The sequence below is a fragment of the Drosophila gunungcola genome, assembly GCF_025200985.1.
Source record: "Drosophila gunungcola strain Sukarami chromosome 2R unlocalized genomic scaffold, Dgunungcola_SK_2 000004F, whole genome shotgun sequence".
In the NCBI taxonomy this organism is placed as follows: Eukaryota; Metazoa; Arthropoda; class Insecta; order Diptera; family Drosophilidae; genus Drosophila; species Drosophila gunungcola.
In genome coordinates, this window is record NW_026453167.1 from 185,445 (window position 1) to 211,113 (window position 25,669).

Below are 25,669 nucleotides of genomic sequence, written 5' to 3' on the forward strand. Positions count from 1 at the left end.
TTCACAGACTAAAATCTCAGAAACGTGCGTTTTTCGAAACATTTATTTGGGCATTATATACTTCATTAAATTAAACACATCGTATTTCGCTCTGGTTTAGCCAAACATTTACGTCAGCTTGAGATTTTGTTTGCGTTCAACTCAATTTTGATTTTGTGTAGCTTTTTAATAGTTAAACATAAAATTTACTTGCTTAATTCATTATTGTGTAGTTTCCCTAGTCTATGGGCGAAAATTATTAAACTAGTCCTAAATTTCATTAAATTTGTGTGTATATCAAGTATTTTTTGTATGCATAACATGGATTTGTGTGAGAGTTTCCCTTTCAACATATATTTTTCAAAAATATACATGGGCATATAGCTAAAGTACGTAACTGAACTTAACTGAATCGATTTCCTTTAATAGACATTATTTAATACGTTTTCATTCAGCAGCGAATATTACATAGGCTTCTAAATAAATCTTGTAATACTTTTACCAATTTTGTGGAAATTTTCTTAAGTTTTGCTGCAACAATTAACTGCCATTGCACAATTATAACCTGTATTCAGTTGCTTTTTGCATTTTTTTTACATTTTAACATTAAACCGCTTTAATGCTGAACCAATATTTTGAACATTCTTTTGCTATTTTGGCAGTGGATTGGTAATAAACTTTTAAACGTTAACAAATAAAGAGGCCCGGAGTTGGCAGCGATAATAATAAAATAACGCAGGAAAATGATAATGAAATGAAATGATAAATATATAAGTAAACATGAGTCGGTTGATGCCAAAGTGTTTAATTTCCCATCGATCCGATCGCAGCATCTCCTCCCCACTCCACCAGGTATTGGACCTGTCCGTTCCCCATGCGCCGCTTGGCCCGTATGGCAAATGATTCGCCGGCATCTATGCGATTCATGGCGCCGCCAAAATACTTGTTCACCGACTGCTTCAGATCCAGCATGGAATGTCCCGGAGTTGTAATCCCATTGCTGCTCCCAGTGGTTGCCGTCGAGCTGGTAGAGTTCCGGCGGCTTTGGCTGGGCGACAGCTTCTGTGGTCGCTGGCGCAACATGCGTCCGTGTGTTGGCTTTCCCATTGGCGTTGGCGGCGGCTGCAGATCTTTGGCGTAGAGAGGAAGGTAGTGGCTGGGTATGGGATTGATCGTAGTGGTGCTGATGACCTGTTTGGTGGAAAGAAACGAACATGTAGTAAAAATAGTGATAGGGTAGTGTCAGATTCTACCTCAATGGCCGTGGTCAGGCGGCGGGTGCGGCGCCTGCGCACCTCCTGATTGGGCCCTATGGTTATGTCTTTGGCACTCAGTCTTCGCTTGATGGTGCGCACCATGCGCGGCTGCTCCTTGGAGTTGCCCTTAAGCTTAAAAATGCTGTTGATGATGCCATTCACACCGACTCCAGCTCCCACACCGATTCCAGCTCTTCCCTGCGTCGCCTTTTTGGGCGTGGCCATTAAAAAGGGATTGTTGCGACCCAGAAAATTGGCCGGCGGGGGTATGATGAGGTCTAGCGAACTGGTGCCCCGACTGCTGCTTGAGTTCTCGTCGGACGATAAATCACAGTGGTTGCGGCTGTTGTCGTAGCGCTTGGACAAACGGAATGCCTTGCGTTTTCGGCTGCTGTTGGCCTCCAAGAGCGGTGGAATGGGTGCTGGCAGTTTACCGTGATCGCCATCGTTGGCATTGTCATCGGCGAGGTCGAGAGCGCCCGCCTCGATGGGTTCCGGCTGCTTCTGCTTCAGTGGCAACTCATCAACACCATCATCGACCTTCTGGCCGGTCTGCTTTTTGGCCTTCTCGATGATTTGCTTGATGGGGATCTCGTCTTCACTCGTCTCGACTGGCTCATCCTCGTCCGTGTTGAACTCGTACACATCTTTGGGAGCCCCCTTCAAAGGTTCCTCTTCTATTTCCCCCGCCTCCACGGGCATAAGCCGCAGCTTGAACTTTTTAACCAGCACATCATCGGAGAGCTCCTCGTGGGGCAGCAGAAACACCTTGGGAGTGATTGGCGGCCCACTGTGGCGTAGCGCATAGAAGACCGGTGCTCGTTTGTACTCCTTGCCACAGACGAATCTCTTCGAGTAGTCCTTCAGGGTGAGCTTGATGAGTTCCATCAGTGCCGTTTCCGGCAGTGCGCGCCATTTATCGCAGATAGGCAGTTGGTGGCGCTTTTCCAGTATGAATGGCCAGATGTCCTTCAGCAGGTGGTAGTACTTCTGGTGTTGGTGCTTGCGCAGATTGTACAGTGCAAGGTGAAGCACGTCCACCCATTCGATTTGCAGACGTCGAACGAACTCCACGCCGTTGTTGCACACCGTGCAGCAGAACACAAAGAACCTGGAACAACGTTTTGAAGTTATATAATATATTGAGAAATATTGAGCCCGAGTCAATCCTTACATGTCGCCGCGCAGCAGCTTCCTCTTGAAGTTCTGCATACATTGGGTGTGGAACCAGTTGCGACATTTGCAGCACTGCAGCATGTCCTGATCGAATTTTCCCGGCTTGCCGCAGTAGCAGTATATCTGCTCCTCGTTGACCCGATGCTTCTCATCCCAGCTGAGCTTATCCGCCTGCGGCAAAAACTGGATTAGAAAACTAAATCCCCTGGCTTAAGAATCAAGCATACTCACATGGTAGGGTAACTGACGACAAATCCCCGCCGGCTTTGTGATCTCATGGTTTAGCGGCTGTTGCATTTTCATAGGCTTCGCGCAGCGCTTGCAGCTCCAAATTCCGTTGCTGATTTCTGTGGTGCATCCACGATGATAGCCGCGTCCGCAGCGCTCGCAAATCTCCACCACATCCTCAATGTCCGATCGCTTGCAGGCTACGCACATGGGTCCAGTGGTGGAGGTACTCGGGGTGTCCGAACTGGAGCCACCTCCTCCGCCACCGCTCGTCGAACTGCCACCGCCAAGCTTGCGCAGCTTGTCCGGCTCGCACCATTGCTCAGACTGATCATCGAAGCGGATGAGAAACTGCTCGCTCGTCTGCTCAATAATGGTGCCCAAGTAGAACCTCCCATCGTTGCACTTGATAAAGACATCCTCCTGGAGGGCATACGTGACCGCTGGCGGAGCAGCAACAACTGGTGTTGGCGGCATCGGAGGAGGTGAAGGAGGAGTTGGCGGCGTGGGCGGTGCTGCATCGACGGCCTTGAAGCTCGGCTTCATTTGGCTAACGGCCTTGAGCAGCGACTGCGTGGCCAGCAACGGGGGCGAGGGAGATGACTTGTCAGGCGAACTCATCGTCTCCGGCGTAGTTGGCGGCGTCTGCGGCGTTGTGGTCGTGGAATCCGGCTCATCCACAATCACCAAGGCCGCCGAGGTGGTGGTGGCACCACCATAGCTGCTGCTGGACACCGAACTGCTGCTGCAGCTGCTGCTGTCGGCCGTGCTGCTGTCGATGAGGGGCAGAATGGCCTTGTGCTGGATGGCCGGTATGATGGGCGACGGCTGCTGGGACGTGCTCAGTGATGATGATGAACTCAAGGAGGCGGGTGACTCCGCGTAGTGGTTGTTGATGCAAATGTTGATGCGATCCAGTACCACGGTGGAGGGCGGCGAGGACGAGTTGCTCACGGGCACCAGGGGTGGCGGCTGCAATTGCTTGGCCGTTCCACTGGCAGTCATCAGACTGAGTTGTCCAGCCGCTGGGCCTCCTCCAGTGGGCAAATAATACGACTGAACGGGCGCATAGATGGGGTGTGGATCCTGCGGCGACTTGTTTAGACTGTAGACATTCGGCGCTGTCGAGATGATGCGTATGTTGTTGGCCTTAAAGGGACTGGAGCTGCTGGCCGCCTGTTGCTTCGTTGGCGTGGCCTGTTGGGCGAAGCTGTTGGTTATCTGGATTGTGCTGGGATGGGTGGGATGTGTGGTCGGTGCTCCTGCAGTGGTTGTGGCGTAGTAGCGCTTGGCCCCCGTGGTGGGTCCTGCAGTGGTTGGCAGGATCTGGTACGTGGTGGTCATCCACTGCGGCTGCTGCCCAGCCGACTGTGGCAAGTAGCCATAGGTGGTGGTCGGCGGAGGAGGAGCACCTACTCCAGCAACATTCGGCTGCTGCAAGTACGGATGTGCCACGTTTTGCGGCGGGTGATCGTGTTGCAAGTGATAATGGTTGTTCATCATTGCGGCTGTGTATGTGGTGGTGGGTGCTCGATGGGCTGTGATTCTTCTTGTGCGCAGTCTTTTCTGAAAGAGAAGAACCTTTAGATCAATTTGCCGGCTTTTGGTTGTTTCGGTTTCATTAGATTTCTCGATTAATTCGCCTGATTAACACGAGCTCATTAATCTGGCGCCTTTTTCGTCGAATTTGTTGTTGCCCCGCCGACACACACATGCACACGTATGGCTACACGTACGGACTTGAGAGCGGGCCCTTTTGTATTTTGTATGTGTCTTTTCACATTCGTTCTTTTTCCACACGCTTTCCACTCGCTTTTTCGGGCCCGATTTACCCACCTTTCTGTGTGCTTCGATGCGTGCATTAAATTAGCATTGTGCTCTAATTTATTAGGCTGTCGGCTTTAAGTGTCCTTGCATACAGTTCATCCTTAACACCAGCAAAAATGCACAAAACAAATCACTTGAAAATTAATTTATGTCAGCCATTTTTCAACATATGCCCACTGTGTTGGCAAACGCCCAGCAGTCTAGTGCTGGAAAATACTGAAGGGCTCTGAAAACTATCAAAATACCAGTATCTTTGGTATTATTCTACAAAAATATTTAAGTAGCCTGTAATTTTTAATACCTCTTTTATTAATAATAAATTAAATATATTTATATATCTTTCTTATATTTTTGAAAATTTAAAGCTGAACATAAATAAAAGTCGTTGACAATAATAAAGTACAAGTAAAATTAAATAGTAATTAAACATATATAATTGTTTTAAGTGATTGGAATAAATTTTAACAAATTATAAAAACTAATACATATCCATTATTATGCCGTTAAAACGAAAATACTGATAATTAACGCCCTTACGCCTCGAAATACTGTTTTTTTTTTGGCACTACCCAATCAAAAAGCTGTGAGTATACACAGCAGTAATTAAATAAAAAATATACACAAACCAGATTCCTAATCCAGCTTTAATAATAATCCATTAAATTTTTAAATGAGTTGCTTATGATTATTTCAAGAATCGGGGTCAGGATTTGAATAATGAAGTTGAGCGCCAGAAAATACTAGAAAAATACCAGAAGAGACGAGCAGACAGTCGAGATGGTATAAATAGCAGCGAACTTTAGTTCGATGGGTTTTTTCGAATTTGGTCACTTTGCGAGCAAAAGCAATTTTACGAAGACTTCATTAAATTTTCACTTGTGCATAAAACGCGTAAAAACCGATTAAAAACAGAAGAACTAAGCAAAATAAAGCGACGCACATTGAAAGTGAAGTGCAAAAGCTAAGTGAACGTGTAAAAAAGAGTATTTTACTCGGCGAAAAGCGAGCGAGCTGCACAATTGTTAAGGTAGGTAGGCTGAGCAGGAGAAGAAGAATTAGAGCGCCGTTTGTGCAAGTTGCTGGTTGCTGAATGACGCACTTGGCCGTAATTTCAAATATTCGATTCCATTTGAGCTGCAACTTTCACATCGAATTGTACTCATGTGTACAAATATTGTACCTGTACACGCACACAGCTGAACACAAATGTTCCCGCACGCACACACACACGCGTGGAAAAGTGAACTGTGAACTGGAACAAGAGCGTGTGTGTTTACTCTTTTCCAGCGTGAATTCATTGAGTACTTTATTCCATTCCTTTCCAGGCTGCTGGTCACTATATGTCCAGGCCGCGCTCATCCGCCAAAGCCGTGCAGTTTAAGCACGAATCGGAGGAGGAGGAAGACGAAGAGGAGGAGCAACTGCCGCCCAGGAGCATGCATTCGTTTGGAGACGGTGGAGCCATTGGCAGCGGGGTGCCCGCATTTTTGGCCAAACTCTGGCGCCTGGTGGACGACGCGGATACCAATCGCCTGATCTGCTGGACCAAGGTAATGTTGCGCCGCCATGTTGTTTATTTACCTTTTCAGGGCCTCCCACTATTTACCGCTAATCAGCATGGCAACAATGACGTTGCTTGCAGGTGTCTCAAGCTCTCTCTCGCTTTTTCCTCTCTGCCTTGTTGTTGCTGTGCCGCTACGCACGTATGCAAGTCTCTTTGCTGTTGTTGTCGCTTATGCAATTTACATGCGTACGTGCGTGAACTCTGGAAAATTTTCCATCTCCATCAGTCAATCAAAAAATTTCCCTTGGTCATTTGGTTTTCCATTTAAGATAAGAGTAATTGGTTCTCTTACTGAAGAGTGTACCGATAAAGGAGCCTTCAAATACCTTTTACAATCAAAAACATACAGATGTGGGTTAAATAATAGTACCTATTCGCAAAAACAAATATTTATGAATCCATTTGAAAAACTTGCATATTTTATTTCCTCCAACAATTTAAACAACAGAATTTATTCGGATCTTCCTAATTGGTGTTTTTAAAAGTACTAAGTAGTTAAGTTTTATAGAAAAATACTGGAATTATATTACTTTTATATTGAACACAGCTGTATTTTCACTTTGGGATCTATAGATATAATTAGATAATTATATTTTTTACTGCAAAAATAAAAGCAAACTCTTATCGCGTTTAGTTTGCGGCCTACCGCGAATATGTTTGTGGCAAGCACATATCACCATGACTCTCATATCGCTTCCGATTTTTAATTTTTTTTTGCAGGATGGTCACAGTTTTGTCATACAAAATCAGGCGCAATTTGCCAAGGAATTGCTGCCCCTCAACTACAAGCACAACAACATGGCCAGCTTTATCAGGCAATTGAATATGTGTAAGTAAAGTGAACTAAAATTACAATTGGAAGCACAAGCTAAAAAAAAATTTTTTACAGACGGTTTTCACAAGATCACCTCCATTGACAACGGCGGCCTTCGTTTCGATCGCGATGAGATTGAGTTCTCACATCCCTTCTTCAAGCGCAACTCCCCCTACCTGCTGGACCAAATTAAAAGGAAGATATCGAACAACAAGAACGGGGACGACAAGAGTGTGCTGAAGCAGGAGGCCGTGTCCAAGATCCTCAGCGATGTGAAGGTGATGCGTGGTCGCCAGGACACACTGGACTCTCGCTTCTCGGCCATGAAGCAGGAGAACGAGGTGCTGTGGCGCGAGATCGCCAGCCTGCGCCAGAAGCACGCCAAGCAGCAGCAGATAGTCAACAAACTGATCCAGTTCCTAATCTCTATTGTACAACCGTCGCGCAACATGTCCGGCGTCAAGCGTCACATGCAGCTAATGATCAACGACACGCCGGAGAACGATCGTGCACGCAGCACCAGCGAAACGGAAAGCGAGGGAGGCGGTGGCCCAGTCATCCACGAGCTGAGCGAGGAGCTCCTTGACGAGGTGATGAACCCCTCATCGCACTACGACCAGGAGAGCGTCTCACCGCTGGCCGTCGAGCGTCCGCGGTCGAATATAAGCATTAGCTCGCACAACGTCGACTATTCGAATCAGAGTGTCGAGGACTTGCTGCTCCAGGGCAACGGATCTGGCGGCAATCTCTTGGTCGGCGGTGCCGCCTCTCCACTCGCCTCCAGCGTGAGTCAATCGCCGGCCCAGCAAGCTGTCTACACGGTCACCGAGGCACCCGATTCTCATGTCTCGGAGACAGTGCCCAAAAGTCCGCTGCAGCATGAAGAGCTGAACGTGCTCACCACGCCCATGGTGCGGGAGCAGGAGCAGAAGCGCCAACAGCTTAAGGAGCAGAACAAGCTGCGGCGACGGGCGGCAGAGGACATAATTGAGGTGGACGAGGTAACGCCCAAGGCGCAGCGCACTGTGTTCCAGCCCATGATGATCAAATCAGAGCCGGAGAATAATTCCGGACTGATGGAACTAATGCAACCAACGAACTCTGATCTGTACAATGTTAATTTCATCAGTGAAGATATGCCGACGGATATTTTCGAAGTAAGTAAACTTACGTTTCGACAGATAAATTCTTATTAATATTCATAAACTTTCAGGACTCTTCTTTGCTCCCTGCTGACGTGGAAGAGGCAGCCAAGCTGGATCAGCAGCAGAAATTCGGTCAAACGACTGTGAGCAGCGGCAAGTTTGCCAGCAACTTCGATGTGCCCACAAACAGCTCTCTGATGGATGCCAATCAGGCCTCTACATCGAAGGCGGCTGCAGCCAAGGCGCAAGCCAACGAGGAGGAAGCCATGGCTGTGGCCAAGTACACGGGCAGCGAGAACGGTGCCACTCAAAATCCGAACAATGGCCATGGCCAACTTCTGAGGATTCCCTCTGTGTTAGTAGACAAGATGCCTGCGAGTCCAAACCCGAGCAGCCATAATCAAGAGGCTATTTCTTACTGTTGCAGTGACGATCTCCACGGACACTTGGACAACATGCAGGATGAGCTGGAAACACTGAAGGATTTGCTGCGTGGCGACGGGGTCGCCATTGACCAAAACATGCTCATGGGTGTAAGTATCCCTATTCCTAGTTGGTACGACTAAAGATTAGCTGTCCGTCTGTCGTCCGACCCAAGGCTCATTTCACATACGTTCTATTTACATGATCAGGCGCCTGGCAGGACGCCCATTTTTCAGTTGACCGAGGACGAGCTGTTGCTAAAGGTCAGCGCAAAGCGTCCACACTTGCTAGGCCTAAATGTGCATTATTTTTATTTAAATTAACTAACATTGGGTTTCTTGTATTCTCTACAGCTCTTCAACGACTCTGATCTGCTGGACAACTATGGCCTCTCATTTCCCAATGACAGCATTGGCAGTGAGAAGAAAGGTGGGTTTGGAAATGGCTCTTTATTCGCCTTTCGATATTAACCCATTCGATTTAAGCAGCACCCAGTGGATCCGAACTGATTTCCTATCAGCCTATGTATGATCTGTCCGACATTCTGGACACCGACGATGGCAACAAGGATCAGGAGGCAAACCGACGCCAGTTGCAGGCGCAGAACTCGGTTTTGAATACGCCACGTCACGAGTTGTAACTTATGTTAAGTAGTGGCAGCTCAGACGCTTATCTGGCGAACCATTTGTTTTAAGTGTTTAATGGAATCAATCTTTTTTTCACTTACATTGTCTAACCTTTCAGTTAACTCATATTATCATATTAATATAATCAACCCGTAATCATATTAATGATGCTGTATATGCCTTATGCACTATATATATGATATATAGACTAACCAGTTCTTGTTGTAGAAAGACTCGAAGAATCAGTTAATATTTTTAGTTGTATTTTATAACCGGTGATTTTGAGGTCCTCGGCTCAGGTAGAAGATTTTTAGTTTGCTCTAACCGATCGTGAGGAATGATCGTAGTCGATGTAAGATCGCACGCTATAGAGTATACGTTTTACACACACTACTTTTATTAATCGATAATAAATTGTTTTAAGCTGCGTCAAGCTGCAAATGAAATCTTGTACTCTTTTCTTTGGGTGGTTTGGTTATAAAACAAATCGATTTCTTATTTTGTGCATAATTTATTTCGGGTCTTTGTTGATACAACTGAATAGATATGGACACATATCGCTTCATCTTAATTCAAAACTATATTAGACCTAGCCTAAGACGCGAACGCGGAACTAAAAGAAATATGCAAGTGTAATAATACATAAACGGAGTGCAAACAAATGAGTGTGTGTTGAGTGCGTTGTTTACCACTAGGAGTTGACTAATCGAGAATTGTACGTAATGCTTAGGACTCGTCCTTGTACTTGGCGTCCTTCAGAATGCTGGCGAACTCGAACTTGACCCGTTCCCGCTCCGACCTGGGCATGTTGCGGAGTGTGTCCACCAGCGAGAGGCAGTACAGCTCGATGGGATCGCTGTAGGGCGTCGTCGTCACCTGGGACTGGAGGAGCGGCGCTTCGGCGGCCTTGCGCTTGAAGGGATTGCTCAGAAAGTCGCTGGGTAATGTGCGCCTCGTGGCCGCAGGCTTGTAAATGGGTTCGATGGTCACCTCGCCGTTGGACAGCGAGCTGTTCTTGAGCTGTTTCTGATCCTGCTTTGGATTGGGGGGTGGCACGACCTGGTCCTGGTCGTAGCCGTTGCCCATGACCACCATGGGCGTGAGCAGCGGCGAGGAGGCCGGCGAGTCGCGTTCGTGACTGTGATCGCTGCTACTGTTGTGGATGCCATTGAGTGTCGTCGGCAGGGAATGATGTTCCAGCTTGGGCTCCTCCTCCGCCATGACATGCAGCTCCGGAACAATCTCGTTGTCGTCGCTGTTCTCGCCATCCTCGCTGTTGTCCAGTTCAATGATGTCGTAGCCCTCGGAGGCGTCGATCTTTAGGTGCTCCGGATCGGGATATAGGAAGCTGTTGCTGTCGTTGTCACTGCCCCCTCCATTCTGCGGGGCCACGAAGCTCTGGGATTTCTTCACATTATAGGTCTGGGCAGTGTTCTGCAGGAAGGACAGATCCTCGGTGAAGCGTCGCTTGCGCACATTCGGATTTGTTTGGCCCGTCTCTATTGCCTTCACCTCCTGCAGATAGTTGTAGCGTATGTTTTTCCACTTGGTCTGCAGGAATCGAGCTGTTTGAGTGGGGTGAAAAGAGGGGTGGTTTTAATCTACGCCGTGGAAATGGTGAAATTATACTTACAGGAGGCGCCCAGTTCGTTGGCAATGCGATCCCATATATCCACTCTGACCGGATTGCGACGATAGTGCGGATGGCTGACATCGTAGATGGCCGGATTTGCGCGCACTAGCTTTATCAGGCGATCGTCTGTTAGGCAAGGATTTTGTGGGAAAAATCGTTAAAATCTACGTTCTTCGCAGCTGAATAGAACAACCCCTAAGCGCAGAAGACACATCCTGATTTGGGGGTTGATTCTGCGACTCGAGAGCCCCGGTTGGAATCCAAATCCATTGTGTACCGAAAAGGAAACTCACCGAACTCGGGTCCTGTGGTCTCCCGTTCCGCGTAGTAGCGCTGCATCTTCTCCGATTTCAAGCTCGACTCCTGGTTTCCACTTCTCCTGCTCATCCTCTTGCGATTGTTGTTATTCGTGTTCCTCAATTTAACAGTCAGGCCGCCAATGCGACGCTGCTTGTTTTTTCCTCGGAGTTTTAAGACGGCTCTTGCTGGCGATTCTAAAAGTTTATTTTGCTGCCACCGATTTACCGTTCGACTCTCCTGCGTTCTCTTCGTTTTTCATTTACGCGCTCTTCTGCGCCGACTCAAATCAAATCGCCCGTCTTGGCAGTTGCCCAGTTTTAGGTCCTTTTTTTGTTGCCTATCGATAGCGCGCAAAAGGGTAATCGGTTGTGCACTTGCAAAAGGTGGCAGCGCTACCGGGGTGGCGCGTATTTTAAAATTGTAATTCCTACTGGAACAAGCATGGGCTTAAAGAAAAGATATAATAAATACGAGATTGGATTTTCAAACATATAGAAGGTTTGAACAAATTATTTATTACATTTTAACAATAGCTAATACAGTATTGACAACGAATAAAATATACAGTAATCTTTTGAAACATTTAATTTAAATTCGAATAAATGATTGTTTTTTTTATTGTTATAAAAAATTAGTGGCTCCTCAAAATGGATTTTAAAGGCTGAACTTAACGTGTCAATAGTTTTTGTTTATTAACAACAATTTAAATTACTTTTCGTTTTCAAATTGTTGCCAGAGGGACTAAATATAATTTGCTGCCAGAAAAAAAAAAAATCGTTGACATGGTTCGCTTATTTATTAAAAAATACTCATTGATAAAAACAATACAAAAACGGGTGAGAGGAGTTGTGCTTCTAGGCTGCCTTTACAAAGGCTCCTGCAAAGAGGATGTTCTTCTTGTTCCAGATGACGTAGAGGAAGGGACGGTCCGCTTGGAACTGCAGGGGGAATGTCATCATGCGCGTCATCATGATCATGCCAGTGGCAGCCGCCGCCTCCGTGCCCTCCTCGTTGACCTCGATGGTGGCCTTGTGCAGCACCCGGGACACGAAGATGCCCTCCGGGGATTCCAGCAGATTGTTGAACTCGGCTTCATCCGTGAACATTTTCGAGAGGCCCAGCTAAAAGTACAAATAAACAAGTGACGGGTAAATAAGTAATGAGGTCATAGCTGTTCCCGGGTTAGTGTTCGATAAGATAGGTCTTGAAGGTGTGTCACATCCGACTGCAACTAAAATTCTTGAATTTTATGGGCTGATACATGATCTTTAACACGAACCGCAGTAGTGGACATCCACTGCAATATGGCCACCCATTTCTTTATCTTAAACACCTTAGCTGCGATAAGCTACTAAAAATAATACATACACAACCAGGGGAACATTTAAGATAAGAAGTCAATTAAAATATATACGGGGCGGTTTGAAGTGCTGCAACGTGTCGTATAAGAGAATATTTTTGGTTTTATGAAGCCTGATTAGCGAAGGAATTTAGTGGGCTACTTTGCTATTTATAGACCATTGTTTCACCCCAAACACGCAACTTGACTTATAAGGAAACCATTTGTCATTAAACTCGGTCAAGGAACTATGTCAATTATGTAAAAACGAGAGTTGACCATGAATTGAGCTTTTGTCAAATAATGGCAGGGCCCAAAATAATTTCTCTATGTTACAGCTGCGGTCAAAATAATAGTAATGGCACAATGAAAAGTACTCAAAAATATATCTTTGTAGGCATAGAAGAACTTAAGATTTAAGTTATCATAATGCTGTACTTACAAATAAACACAATGCCGTTTAAAAACATTTTTATTTTCTCAGTTTACTGAATTAATTTTATAAAAACTTAAGGAAATAGCCACTTATCCTCATTTATCTACTTTGTATTGGGACAAAAGTCTCCAATAATTCATATATTTTTTTAATTCAAAATTTAAAATACTTTTTTTATCAATCTTTTATTAAAATTATTTTAACTATGGTTAATGTGGATTTTTGTATTTGCCCCATTTAAGTAGCTTTTTCCATATGCTACACAACTACTGTTATTTTCACCGCACTCTATATGATTATTTGTTAGCTTTTTATATAACGGAAATGTTTACGGAACCTATTTTCGTTATCAATAGTCATTAGCTGGCTTACCTGCTTCAGTTTTTCGCCCAAATCCAGTGAGTATTCCACCTTGAACTTGGGGAACTTGACATGGACCTCCTCCACGGTCATCTTGTCGGCCAGATCCACAACATTCACAGTCTTGAGCTTCTCGGCCAAGGAGTACAGACCTGTCAGCTCCTGCGGCAACAGCACAAGCATGGACAAATCCGAATCCTGGTAGGGCATTTCCAGGGCAGTGCAGCCCAGATCCTCAAAGTAGCCGTAGCCAAACTTGGCCTTCTGGTTCATGTAGCTAATCTTGACCTTCTCCTCCTCGCCCAGCCAGAAATCATCCTCCTCGGTGCGCTTCTCGTCGAACTTGTGCGCCCAGCTGCCCTTGAAGTGGAGGGCATTGAGCAGGACCAGCCGTGTGAGGTCCGAGAAGGAATCGGCGCTGACCAGCTCGGTGATCTTGCCCTGCGTCTTGGCATTTACCCAGGCATTGATGGCCTGGGCTGCGGCATCGCTGAGTGCAAAATTAATGGACTCCGCCTCCGAGTGATACTGCTCCTTAATGGCCGCCTGGTAGGCCGGCTTCAGCTGCTTGCCCTCCTGCACATACAGTTTGTTGGCCACTCGCAGCAAGTTGCTATTCCGATACTTCTCCAGGACGAACTGGAAGGTCTGGGCCACCTCGGGCGGAAAGTTGGACACAAAGTGCAGCACCTTGGCGATCTCATCGGCGGTTTCTCCCTGCGATCCGGCAAAGGCCAAGGCGATGCACGTTTGGATGGAGAAGGGCGAAAAGACCACGTTCTCCTTCAGACCACCAGTGGCCAAGAGCTGGAACAGTTCAGTGGTGAAACGGGCGCCTCCACGGGCAAATTCCAAATTGAAGTCGAACATGGTGGGACTGTATGGGTGTGGGTGTGCTGCGTAATTGCGTATACTTGCTCTCTGGCCCGCTGTCTACACCGGAATGCCTTAAATTCGGTTCGGGGCCACAAGAAAAGTGAAAACAGCCGGCGGATGAGTCACATTCAAAACATCATCAAAACAATGAAAGAAGTGGTGGCGTCACCGTCCGGTGTCAACCTGCATCCACGGACTGGAGGGTTTCCTGGGAATTTCTCAAGGCATACAAGGAATCAGACCAACTAAATATATCCATTACAGCCAAGTTAAAGTGCGTTAATTCTGTAAAACGTTATTCATGCAATTCCGCAATTAGACCACCGGCATCGGCGCCTAAAAATACCACTATAAAATACTAGAATAAATACTGCTAATAACCGGCAGCTGGTCGCTCTTAGATTTGTTATCGAATTTAAAAAATCTAATGGAATAGATCTTAAAGCCTTTTTAGACTAGTAGTTTCATTGCCGTTTACACAACAGCCCCAAAATTTATAATAAAAATTGAAAAATATAGATTAAATAAAACCTTAAACCACGTTATTAATTACAAAAAAAAGATTCGGTAATTTGTTAAAAAACTCAGACTTTATCCGACAAATGTTTGAACTTTTGCGAATTAAATTCTTTTCTGAGACTATTAATACCTTTAACTTGCTGAAATTGATTTCAGATGCGCCTACCTTATAAATTTTCAAGTGTGTTTGTAAATGTGTCTTAAGACTGGAACTCGTTTTAAAAGACTTTGAGCACTGGGAGCATTTAAACGGTCGTTCTCCTGTGTGTACTCGCAAATGCACCTTTAGATCCGAGCTCCTCAGAAAGGTCTTTGGGCAGTGGGAACACTTGAACAGTGTGAGTTCGCAAGTGTCCTTCAAGGTTCTGTTTTCGTATAAAAGTTTTACGGCGGTAAGAACATTTATGTGGTCTTCCATCGCTGATATTACACTCTTGATTATCATCTTCTTGTAAATCATTTTCCACCACCTCGATCTATACGTGGGAATCGGATCGAAATCGCAGTCTGAGACAGGATCGTTTTCTTCCTACAATTCATCATCTTCAAGTGGCTCGTTCTTTACTTGGCTTGGGACTTCCTTCTCGTCCGCGACTGCTTCTTCTTCAACCTGGTGATTATAAAGAGGTCCATTAGATTTGTTTGGGTCCTCAATCTCCCCATCTTGTCCTACTTCTTCATTTATTTAATTCTCCTCCTGCAAATCCTTTTTCAACTGGCAGAAGATCCTGTGGCTCCTCTCGTGAGTTTGCTTCACCTCCAATGCATTTTGAACATCAGAATTCAAAATTGCGATGCAATCAAAACATTCATACCGTTCTTTCTAAAATACCATCCTGAAATTGCATTATATTGAAATTATTGTCTTCACTATAAATTAAACTTTCCATTAAAAATTAAGCTTTTATTTTTACTTACACGACTCGTACAAATATTTTGCTTTTCCATTAGAGATGGGAGAAATCAGCAATGTCTTCGATAAGATCATACTAACTAGCAGATAGAATATATTTTAACAAAGACTCATCAATTGAGTAGTGCATAAAATATCCAAAATAAGTAGTTTAAATTATTACATTTACTTTTAAATAAATACACAATGATTTCTAAAATTAAGTTATCGTTCTTGATAAGACTAAAATGAAAAAATACCAAAACCTTTGCATTCCAGCCCTGGCAGTTCTGCGCGCGCGCTTTCCAACACCGTCGAACGCAACCCTCCCCGCTTCCCGCTCGCCCATAAAGCCATTATTTTTCGAGTTTCATCCGCAGCCACTGTGCAAAATAGGTTTATCAATTTAATTTAAGTGTTAAAGTAGTTCTAAAGTGTTGTTTTAAGTTGCGCACGCCGTACCAAGGCCCACCGCCAGCAAATGCCCTAAACGGATGTATCCGTTGCATCGGAGTTTTTGCACTAAGTTGATGTGATTTTGCCGTGACTTCTGCGAACGAAGAAAATCATTTTTGGGAACGAAAGAAGGTGAGATCGTTATGCCATTGCCACTGCTCGATTCTCGAAGGGAATGGGGTTACGGAATGCGCGGATCTGGGTCCTTGAACCCCCTGCGAATGCCTGCAATGCAATGCAATCTCCGGAACCTGAATTCTGCGCACTGCAGCTGCATTTTATCCGATTTCACTAAAACACACAACATAAAACATAAAACAACCCGCAATGCGTAAGAAGAACCAGAAAGTGCAACAAGGAGTGGTTGCTTGGCATCGAACCAAGTACATAAGTGAATCTAAACCCGTACCCTTCTGCCCGCCGCCTGTCACAATTTGATTTAGGCCCTTGTCGTCGCTTCAGTTGCATTCCCCTTTGGATTTTGCATTTTGCATTTGGCACATTTGCATTCTGCACAGTTGCAACTTGTTTGCGCGCACAATTGCCGCACAAAGAGACACCTCCAGGGCCTTTGTGTGGATTGGGAAAACATTGATGTTTACGTCTCATCTTATAGAGTCTCATCCTCGAATCTCCTATCCTCTCCTATTGCAGCTGCAACAAAGGTTACGCGGCTCCAACAAGATGCAGCACAATGTTCATGCTGCCCGGCCAGCGCCCCACATCCGGGCTGCCCACCATCACAGCCACAGCCACGGCCACATGCAACTGCATCCGGGCATGGAGCAGCATCTGGCCCAGAGTCTCCAGCAGCAGCAGCCGCCCCAGCAGCCTCCACATCGCGACCATTTGCATGCACGGTAAGGAAACCGATGTGGAAAAAAGATATCCAGTTGGATAGCTGGGATCAGGCAGAAGAGGGAGCTACTTTCACCAGTAACTGAAATATCAGCAAGTAAAGAATATTTAATAGCCAATTGGATCTATTGAAGCTTACTCAGAACATAAAACTTAGTACCCCAATTGACTGGACTCGGAGAATATTGCCACTTGGATCTTTTGGAGCTCAGAGGACTCCCTTTCTTGATTTTTTTTTATTAAAGGAACTTGGATATTTTGGATCAGGCAGCAAATGTAGCTTCATTATTGACTGAAATATCATTGAGGTCCTACCAATTACTCAAAACATAAAGCTTTAGTTTTCACTTAAATGTCAGGTAGGTAATGTACATACTTTTATGTTTCACCATGTTTTTTTGCGTCTTAGATCATAAAAATAAATATATATATTGGATCTGATGGAGGTCTGGTAGAAGATAAGGCTCTAATAGGTTCGAGGAAGTGTAATAGATTCAGTTTGTTACAGGGAACATAGACATCTACCGAAGTCTGTAAAAATAAAGTGTTATATAGTTTGGAAAGAGTATTCATAAAAACATTAGTGAGGAGCACGCACTTGTTCTGAACTTGATTTTGATTTTGGACATTTTTTTGTTTAGCTACCCTTTTCAAAATGTCAGTAAATATATGCCGAACTTAGTTGCAAGTAAGGAAGGATATACTTCTTTCTAAGGAAGGGTTGGATGTTTAGTATGGGATCTTATTAACATAAAGGGATGACTGGGCTTCGTTGAGTCTTTTGTGGGGGTATTAATCAATTAATCAAATTTAATTTGCTTATCTTTTTAAATGAAATCCTGTCTCAGTACATTTATTTCCTTAACTTAATATTTGTTTATAAGAAATGAATAGGAAATCATTCCATAGGCAAGCTAGGAGTTACTTACCTTTAAAAAGGACAACATTTCCCTCGCTTAGTTGGATCTCACTAAGAGGATACTCCGTGGATCTCAAGAAAGGAACAGGGGCAGCATCCAGCCTCTTTTGGATCTCGAAAAGAGAAGCCACAGAAGCCTTGGCTCGCCAGCTTGTCTGTGTGCTTTATGCGTTGCGGCAATTATGTTAATTCCTGTCACTGACAATCGGTGTGAGACTCATCATCCCATTTTCTCAACTCATAAATTATAATTTCAGTGGCTCTTTGTTCTTTCGCGCTCAGCATGACTTCCGCTTGATGATAACTCGTTTGCTGCTCTGCCGACTGCGCTGCAATTATCCTTGACGTTTGCTTGCGAGGATCCTTCGGCTCGGCCTTTTCGGAGTTCATTCTGTTCGGTTTCTCGTCTGCGATCATATGTTTTCGTAAACACTCAGCAGTAAACTTCTCATCCCGTTCCGCCCTCAGTTGCGTTTTGCCTGCCGCTCGGATCGGGTCGCACATGAATTACCGACGGTTTGATAAAGGAGTTAACTTGAAGTTCGCTGGCGATCGCAGATTCTAACGTACTTTAACGTACTATTTCGCAACGATCATGAAACTCGTTCATCAGTGCCAAGTGAGAGGTGAAATATGCAGGAAGATTTTAGCTAAATAAATACAATGTGGGATAATACTGTGTAAGCCAGTGACTGATATTAAATGAGTAATCAAATCTACTTATCATTAGTATTAGCAAGTGAAAGGTGAAAAAGTTTTTGCTAAGAGTAATAGTTTTTCAAATCAAACACTAAGTACTACTGTTTAATTACTTAGTAAATGATATGAAATCATTTATTAATCTATGTGAGATAGGATTCAAATCTATTTGACAATAGAATTTGCCAGTGAAAAGTTATTATTATAGTTTTTGAAATCAAGTACTGGATAATTCTGGATAGTTGTTCAGTGATTGATATTATATTATTTATTCGTCTCTTTTGAGGAATCAAATCAATTTATTTATAGAATATGCAAGTGAAAAGTTTTTGCTAAAAGTTCTAGTTTTTGAAATCAAATACTGTGAATGATATTTAATTATATATTAATGTCTGTGAGATCAGCAATCAAATCTATTTATCTAGACACCTAAAGATATTAATATCTTCAAAAATAACGTTATCCGCAGAACAGTCCCCATCTAATCAAACAAGATGCAATTAATTAGCTTTCCCTTCTTACCTAGGACATTCTGATCGCATATCAACTGATCCTAATCACAAATTGCCCATATCAATGTTAATTTGAAGGCTTGTTCCCCGGACTGATTTAGCGATTATAAATTGCCGAAAATATTTCTTCGTCTTGTGAAATATACAAGGTATGAGTAGGTAAATGCGAGTGTGTTTGAGTGTTTGAATCCTACCCCCGATTGCGAGGAAGGGTATGGAGCAGGAAAAGGAGCTGGGTGTCGCAGTAGGTGCGTCTCAATTGAAACTGACAGTTGGCGAAAAATGACACGATGCGTAAGAGAATGCGGCTTTTGTGCTTTGTTAGGGGTTTTGCCCATTGTTCAGCTTGGCCGCTGTTGTCTGCGATTCCGCAGAGGCACAACAACAACACAACACGGGGCGACACAGAAAGGAGCTTCTAGGACCTCTGCTCATTGGTGTTTTTGTTTTTTGCCGAGCGCGCCGGTCGTCGATGTGTGTACACTTTTGTCTCGATTGGCCTCTATAATCCTCTTGGCGTGCATTGTTTGCTGATCTAACCGCAGAAGCCAGCGCATTCGCCCTAGGAGCTTATAACTTGTGGCCCATCGATTAACCAATTTGCTTGCTCTCTGCTCCGATTTTTGCAGTCTGAATCATCATCAGCAGCAGCATCTCCACGCTCAGCAGCAGCAGCAGCAGCAGACGCCAGCTGCGGCTGGGGCTGCCTATCACCACGGCAACATCAACATCAACAGCAACAGCAGCGGCAGCAGCGCCAGCAACAACCTCGCCAGCAACAGCAGCAACCAGATGCAGAAGATCCGCCAGCAGCACCAGCACTTGAGTAGCAGCAACGGCCTGCTGGGCAACCAGCCACCTGGACCGCCGCCTCCGCAGGCCTACAATCACAATCCGGCTGCCCTGGCCTACAACCAGCTGCCCCCGCATCCGCCGCACCACATGGCCGCCCATCTGGGCAGCTATGCCGCTCCACCGCCTCCCCACTACTACATGAGCCAGGCTGCGAAGCCCTCGAAATATAACCAATACGCCGGAAATGCAAACAGCAACAGCGGCAGCAGCAACTATGCGCCCAAGGCAATCCTGCAGAATACGTATAGGAATCAGAAGGTGGTTGTTCCAGCAATGGTGCAGGAAGTGCTCCCCCCAGAGGCGCCAGTGAACACCACCAATAATAATAGCACCAACAGCAATAGCAAAAGCAACACCACCAACAATATTGTCAAGGTCAGCGAGCCAGAGGAAACTACCCAGGAACAAGAGTCTTCAGAGGAGCCAGCTGCTCCAGCGGACGACTGCAGCAGCACGGAACACGTGGATGCCTCGGGCACACTGCCCAACGAGGACACTAGCAGTTCAGGACGTGGGGGCAAGGATAAGACCCCTATGTGCCTGGTCAACGAGCTGGCCAGGTACAACAAGATTACGCATCAGTATCGGTTGACCGGCGAACGAGGACCTGCCCACTGCAAGACCTTCACGGTGACCCTCATGCTGGGCGATGAGGAGTATTCGGCGGATGGTTTTAAGATTAAGAAGGCGCAGCACTTGGCCGCCAGCAAGGCCATCGAGGACACAACGTACAAGCATCCACCGCCGAAGATTCGGCGCAGCGAAGAGGGCGGACCCATGCGCACCCATATCACGCCGACGGTGGAGTTGAATGCCCTGGCCATGAAGTTGGGCCAACGCACTTTCTACCTGCTGGATCCCACGCAGATTCCGCCCGCGGATCCCATGGGCGTGCCGCCGGAGTTTGGTGGAGCCCATTTGCTGGCAGCACCAGGACCGCCGGGAATGCCCCAGCAACCTCCGCCACCCGCTTACGCCCTAAGACAAAGACTTGGCAATGGATTTGTGCCCATTCCGTCGCCACCGATGCATCCGCACTTCTTTCATGGTCCCGGGCAGCGACCGTTTCCGCCCAAGTTCCCATCGCGCTTTGCCCTGCCGCCACCGCTCGGAGCTCATGTGCTGCACGGACCCAATGGCCCGTTCCCCGCTGTTCCCACGCCGCCCAGCAAGATCACCCTGTTCGTGGGCAAACAGAAGTTCGTGGGCATCGGCAGGACTCTGCAGCAGGCCAAGCATGATGCGGCGGCCAGGGCATTGCAGGTGCTCAAGACACAGGCCATTTCCGCATCGGAGGAGGCTCTCGAGGATTCGATGGACGAGGGCGACAAAAAGTCACCGATCTCGCAGGTGCACGAGATCGGCATCAAGCGCAACATGACCGTGCACTTCAAGGTTCTACGCGAGGAGGGACCGGCGCACATGAAGAACTTCATCACGGCCTGCATTGTGGGCTCCATTGTCACCGAGGGTGAGGGCAATGGCAAGAAGGTATCCAAGAAGCGGGCCGCTGAAAAGATGCTCGCCGAATTGCACAAGTTACCGCCCCTCACGCCCACCAAACAGACGCCCCTGAAGAGGATTAAGGTGAAGACTCCTGGGAAGAATGGAGCAGCGGCAGCAGCAGCAGCACGCGAAGGATCAGCAGTCCCCGGCGCCGAGTGTGTGAAGCCAGAGAGACGCAAGCGCCTCAATCCGCCAAAGGACAAGCTGGTGGACCTGGACGATGCGGACAATCCCATCACCAAGTTAATTCAACTGCAGCAGACGCGCAAGGAGAAGGAGCCCATCTTCGAGTTGATAGCCAAGAATGGCAATGAAACGGCTCGGCGGCGGGAGTTCGTCATGGAGGTCTCCGCCAGTGGAAGCACAGCCCGAGGAACAGGCAACAGCAAGAAGCTGGCCAAGCGAAATGCGGCGCAGGGTAAGTTAATGGTAGTTAGACCCTGAAATTCCTATTAACTTAAGTGTCTTTCTCAGCTCTTTTTGAACTCCTGGAGGCGGTGGAGTTCACCCCCAGCAACGAAACCCAATCCCCCGAAGAGGGCAGCACAACAGCCACAGTGTCCGTGGTCACGGCTCCTGTCGTAGAGACCACTGCAACTGCAGAGGGTGAAGTGCCCATGGTCTCCACGCCAGTGGGTCCCATGCCAGGCATTTTGATACTGCGCCAGAACAAGAAACGTGAGTTTGACACACTTTTATCGTAGAACAGTATATTTTCTAACAGATTGCCAACTTTAATAGCTGCGAAAAAGAGGGATCCAGTTGTTGTGGTTGCCAAGGCCAATGTGGAATCCAAAGAGGAGGAGGCCAACAAGGAGGTGGTTGTTGCAGCTGAGGAGAAGAGCAGCACCAACGAGAGCTCCGGCGACACCAACAGTGGCAACAGTAGCAGCAGCGATTCCCAGGCCACAGAGGTGGCCAGCGAGAGTGCTCTGAATACCTCAACCGGCAGCAATACGAGCGGTGTGAGCAGCAACAGCAGCAATGCAGGTGCCTGCAACAGTGGCAACACAGACAACAGCAGCAGCAGCAACACCGCCAGTAGCAACAGCAGCAGCAGCAATACAGAAAGCAGCAGCAACAGCACACCAAGTGTTGGAGTGCATATGAAAGAGCAGCTGCTGTATCTGAGTAAATTGTTGGACTTTGAGGTAGGCTAAACCAAAGCTAAACCAATTTGGCCATGTTGCCTTATCAAATGTATTTTACAGGTCAACTTCTCGGACTACCCCAAGGGCAATCACAACGAGTTCCTCACGATTGTGACGCTCTCCACGAATCCGCCACAGATCTGCCATGGTGTTGGCAAAAGCTCCGAGGAGTCGCAGAATGATGCGGCCAGCAATGCATTGAAAATACTCAGCAAACTGGGCCTCAACAATGCCATGAAATAAGCATAAAAAAAACCGTTGAAATTTTTTTTGTTTCAAACCCTCTATTAACTGCAATTTTTGTTGTTGCACATATGCAAGATAAAAGCAAAAAACAATTAAAATACCCGTCCACAAAGCAAACCTAAACCTAAATCCAAAAGCCAAGCTGTGTGCAAATTCAAAAAAAGAAGAAAAAAAGTGAAAAGTAAAAAGTAAAAGAGAAGAGCAATGCAAGAAACAGTACTTTTTGAAATAGCAAATTATTAGTTTAATACCTATTTATTTATTTATGTGCAAGTTGTGCAAACTGGTGTTATTATTTTATTTATATGTTGAGAATTGATTTACGAATCGAACTGATTGGAACCGAAACTGAACAGAAGCGAACACTTGAACAATGAGCCGCAACAATGTTATTAATCCAAATTGAGAATCGAACAATAACTAGACTTAATGAGAAACCCCAACAAAATCATGAATGAACAGATGCAAATGTTTGCAGTATCTAAACTTAAGATTAAGCAGAAAGTGAAAAAGCTCAATAATCACTTGAATTGAATTGATGAACAAAGGACTATTGATACCTCTTAGCTGCATGCGGCCAACGCTTTCAAAAATAAATACAAAATTTCTGAGCACCTCGGTGCAGGACAAAATTTGGAGGATATCCAATTCAAGGATAAACCGGGCCGTCGTCAGAGGAGAAAAAGGGAAACAAATTTTTGATTTATTTTTCAAAGCAAGACAACCATTAACCGCTTGTGGTCACATGCTTGATGAAACTCGATCGAATAATGAATCTATTATACATATACTATATTTAAGTGTTAAGCATAAGCATCGGCTAATGTCGAAAAGTCGTATATATCCCCATGAATGGTCGATTTGCCGAACTTTCAGCAAACATTTCAACGCAAAGTTTGCTGGATTTTGGAGATTGACAGGACATGGCATCACATACAATATAAAATACAATTTACATAATCGTTATAATTATAATTATGAATGTTTAATAAGCCATTTTTGTAAATGTTCAGCTTTTGGCCAGTGTGTGCAAGCTAAAAGCTGAACATCCTTATGAATAATGAATCGTGTTGTTTAATCTGTCATCTGTCATGTTTTGTCCCCATGTTTTTTGCTTGTTTTTGAATCCGTTTTATGTTAGTTATGTTATCCCAACCCCAGTCCAGTATACATACACACACCATTCAAAATTTCGCGTACAATAGTTTTAAATGCGTTCGCCCTTAAACAGCACCAGTTGATTAAGCGTTAAGTTGCGTTATGTAAAATGTATTTTGTCTAAGCAATCGCGTCGGCCACAATGTGCATGATTGCCTCGCGTTTTGCGATTTGCGATTCGCGATACTAACCTAAGCTTAAGCCCCAGCGAACTGTAACCGTTGAAATTGAAGTCAAACCCAGTATTAAATGTATAGATAAGGGCAGCTATCAGCAACCAGCAACTCCCACAATTAATAGACTCACCACAGATATATCGTGCACATTGTTTGCGCCACACAAATTGTTCATTTTGTCAGAAGATTTTGCAGACCCAAAAATCGTAATCATTTAATTAATTGCGGGGCAAAATCTTCACAAAATTGATTGAAATTATTAATCTTAATGTGAGATGTATCGCAGAAACAACAAAGCGTAAAGATCTGTTCATTAACACCAAATAAAGGCATACGAGTCAAGATGAGAGAACACATTTATTAGTCTTAAGCCTCTGCCCCCACAAACACTCACTAAGTTTTGTCTATCTGTAATGTGACAAAAAAGCATGTTATATCATAAAAACCATAAAGACCCCTCAATGAAACTATGTAAAATGTAATTAAACGAATAAACAGTGAAATAAAGTTGGAAGTGAGAGTTTGATTAGTTTGGGAATCGAAGTTTTACAGCAGATATATCCACACCCAAAACACATCGCCATTAAAAACTATGATTTATGCGACCATAAATTAATTAATGGTCCCGCCTCTTCTGCCCTGCCCTGCCCTACGTTGAAAATATTTGTGACAGGTGGTATAATACAATATGTAATACCATCAGAAAACCCCAATCGCTGCGTTACATAAAATATCATAAAAATTAGGGAAAATTATATTTCCTGAATGCAAAATCAAAATGCTGGCAATAAAGGGTAAAAGGCGGCCATAAACTTATAAATACATAAACGATTGTTAATTTGGCAAAAGACAAGAAAAAAAAACAAATTTCGCAATCCAAAATCACAAACTGTAAACGGTTTTAATGCCCAAATGAGATTATGATGTGCCGACAGCTTTGGCTGACTAATCGATGACAAATGTTTATGCAAAATGAGGGCTCAAGTCAAAACTCCCAAAAAAACAGTATTTTAATTATGTTTAATACTTCTTTAACGGCTTTCTCATTATCATTTTTTTAAATTTAAGTTAAATTATTTTAAATAATTTTTAATTTTTTTGTTGTTAAATATTAGTTCTCTTAAGGCTTGGCACTTAAAATTCCAATTCCAATACCAACTCTTAATGCTTTCAAAACTATGCACTTGGCACATAGCTTAAGAAAAATAAGATCACGAACTGTATTTGACAATTGGTTTTAAAAGATTCACCTACATTTAAGTATTGTTTAAAAAGAATGCCGTCCCATTAAATCGAATTTTATATAGTGTGGTGGGATGGGATAGGCCCAGGTGCAGTTCCTCCACTTTCTCCGCTGGCATTTGGCTAGTTTTTGTGGCAATCGTGCGATTAAAACAAAAAGAAAAATAAAAAAACCAACGTGTGGCCGGCAAATGCATAATAAATACATAAAATTAAATTAATGCTTCGCTTGCACATCACCTGCCCCGACTTCTCTGCCTCCTGGATCGCCAAAGTCCACTTTCCGGCAAAATCAAAGCGTTTCCGAGACCAACTCTCTGCCCCTCCATTTGCATATGCATTTCTTTGGGGCTCCCATCCCCGATCTATGGGGAATTGGGATTCATATATCCATACACTGTTAAAAAATTGTAGTCATTACAGATATATATTTTTACTATTCCATATTAATATGTGAAAATGTAATTTAAATTTAACCTATCATTTAAAGTTTAATAT

At 44.9% G+C, this 25,669-nt stretch overlaps 5 protein-coding genes and 1 long non-coding RNA gene across 14 annotated transcripts; 2 read left to right on the forward strand and 4 right to left on the reverse strand.

The window, feature by feature from the left end:
* Positions 1-25: 25 nt before the first annotated feature.
* Positions 26-4,676, reverse strand: LOC128253861 (polycomb protein Pcl). Of its 2 annotated transcripts, none has more exons than XM_052982554.1 (5): positions 4,476-4,676; positions 2,643-4,200; positions 2,410-2,582; positions 1,233-2,346; positions 26-1,170 (listed from the first exon to the last, which is right to left on the reverse strand). In XM_052982554.1, the coding sequence occupies exons 1-5, from the start codon at positions 4,499-4,501 to the stop codon at positions 784-786; spliced, it is 3,258 nt and encodes a 1,085-aa protein (XP_052838514.1). In that variant the 5' UTR covers positions 4,502-4,676; the 3' UTR covers positions 26-783. The 2 variants fall into 2 exon arrangements, with proteins under 2 accessions (XP_052838514.1, XP_052838515.1); XM_052982555.1 differs by having other exon boundaries at positions 2,643-4,205; positions 4,476-4,675.
* A 589-nt stretch (positions 4,677-5,265) lies between these two features.
* LOC128253864 (heat shock factor protein) lies at positions 5,266-9,484 on the forward strand. Of its 7 annotated transcripts, none has more exons than XM_052982561.1 (9): positions 5,542-5,733; positions 5,792-6,016; positions 6,751-6,859; positions 6,920-8,001; positions 8,058-8,344; positions 8,417-8,522; positions 8,622-8,675; positions 8,766-8,841; positions 8,898-9,484. In XM_052982561.1, exons 1-9 carry the CDS (start codon positions 5,557-5,559, stop codon positions 9,050-9,052), a joined length of 2,271 nt encoding a protein of 756 aa, XP_052838521.1. In that variant the 5' UTR covers positions 5,542-5,556; the 3' UTR covers positions 9,053-9,484. The 7 variants fall into 7 exon arrangements, with proteins under 7 accessions (XP_052838526.1, XP_052838518.1, XP_052838521.1 ...); XM_052982562.1 differs by having other exon boundaries at positions 5,544-5,733; positions 8,901-9,484; XM_052982566.1 differs by lacking the exon at positions 5,542-5,733 and adding an exon at positions 5,266-5,493 and having other exon boundaries at positions 8,058-8,522; positions 8,901-9,484.
* Positions 9,485-9,529: 45 nt separating this feature from the next.
* On the reverse strand, positions 9,530-11,311 carry LOC128253872 (uncharacterized). Its single transcript, XM_052982577.1, has 3 exons — positions 10,965-11,311; positions 10,672-10,797; positions 9,530-10,603 (listed from the first exon to the last, which is right to left on the reverse strand). The coding sequence occupies exons 1-3, from the start codon at positions 11,056-11,058 to the stop codon at positions 9,765-9,767; spliced, it is 1,059 nt and encodes a 352-aa protein (XP_052838537.1). The 5' UTR covers positions 11,059-11,311; the 3' UTR covers positions 9,530-9,764.
* A 437-nt stretch (positions 11,312-11,748) lies between these two features.
* LOC128253871 (leukocyte elastase inhibitor) lies at positions 11,749-14,318 on the reverse strand. The gene is made up of 2 exons (XM_052982576.1): positions 13,119-14,318; positions 11,749-12,092 (listed from the first exon to the last, which is right to left on the reverse strand). The coding sequence occupies exons 1-2, from the start codon at positions 13,974-13,976 to the stop codon at positions 11,826-11,828; spliced, it is 1,125 nt and encodes a 374-aa protein (XP_052838536.1). The 5' UTR covers positions 13,977-14,318; the 3' UTR covers positions 11,749-11,825.
* A 1,384-nt stretch (positions 14,319-15,702) lies between these two features.
* Positions 15,703-24,443, forward strand: LOC128253863 (maternal effect protein staufen). 2 transcript variants are annotated; one of them, XM_052982556.1, is made up of 6 exons: positions 15,703-15,981; positions 16,504-16,709; positions 19,467-21,616; positions 21,673-21,876; positions 21,940-22,349; positions 22,410-24,443. In XM_052982556.1, exons 2-6 carry the CDS (start codon positions 16,534-16,536, stop codon positions 22,590-22,592), a joined length of 3,123 nt encoding a protein of 1,040 aa, XP_052838516.1. In that variant the 5' UTR covers positions 15,703-15,981; positions 16,504-16,533; the 3' UTR covers positions 22,593-24,443. The 2 variants fall into 2 exon arrangements, with proteins under 2 accessions (XP_052838516.1, XP_052838517.1); XM_052982557.1 differs by lacking the exons at positions 15,703-15,981; positions 16,504-16,709 and adding an exon at positions 16,925-17,066.
* On the reverse strand, positions 17,816-19,072 carry LOC128253885 (uncharacterized). The gene is made up of 3 exons (XR_008267493.1): positions 19,032-19,072; positions 18,848-18,969; positions 17,816-18,276 (listed from the first exon to the last, which is right to left on the reverse strand). It is a non-coding gene; the product is annotated as an uncharacterized LOC128253885 (long non-coding RNA).
* Positions 24,444-25,669: the final 1,226 nt, after the last annotated feature.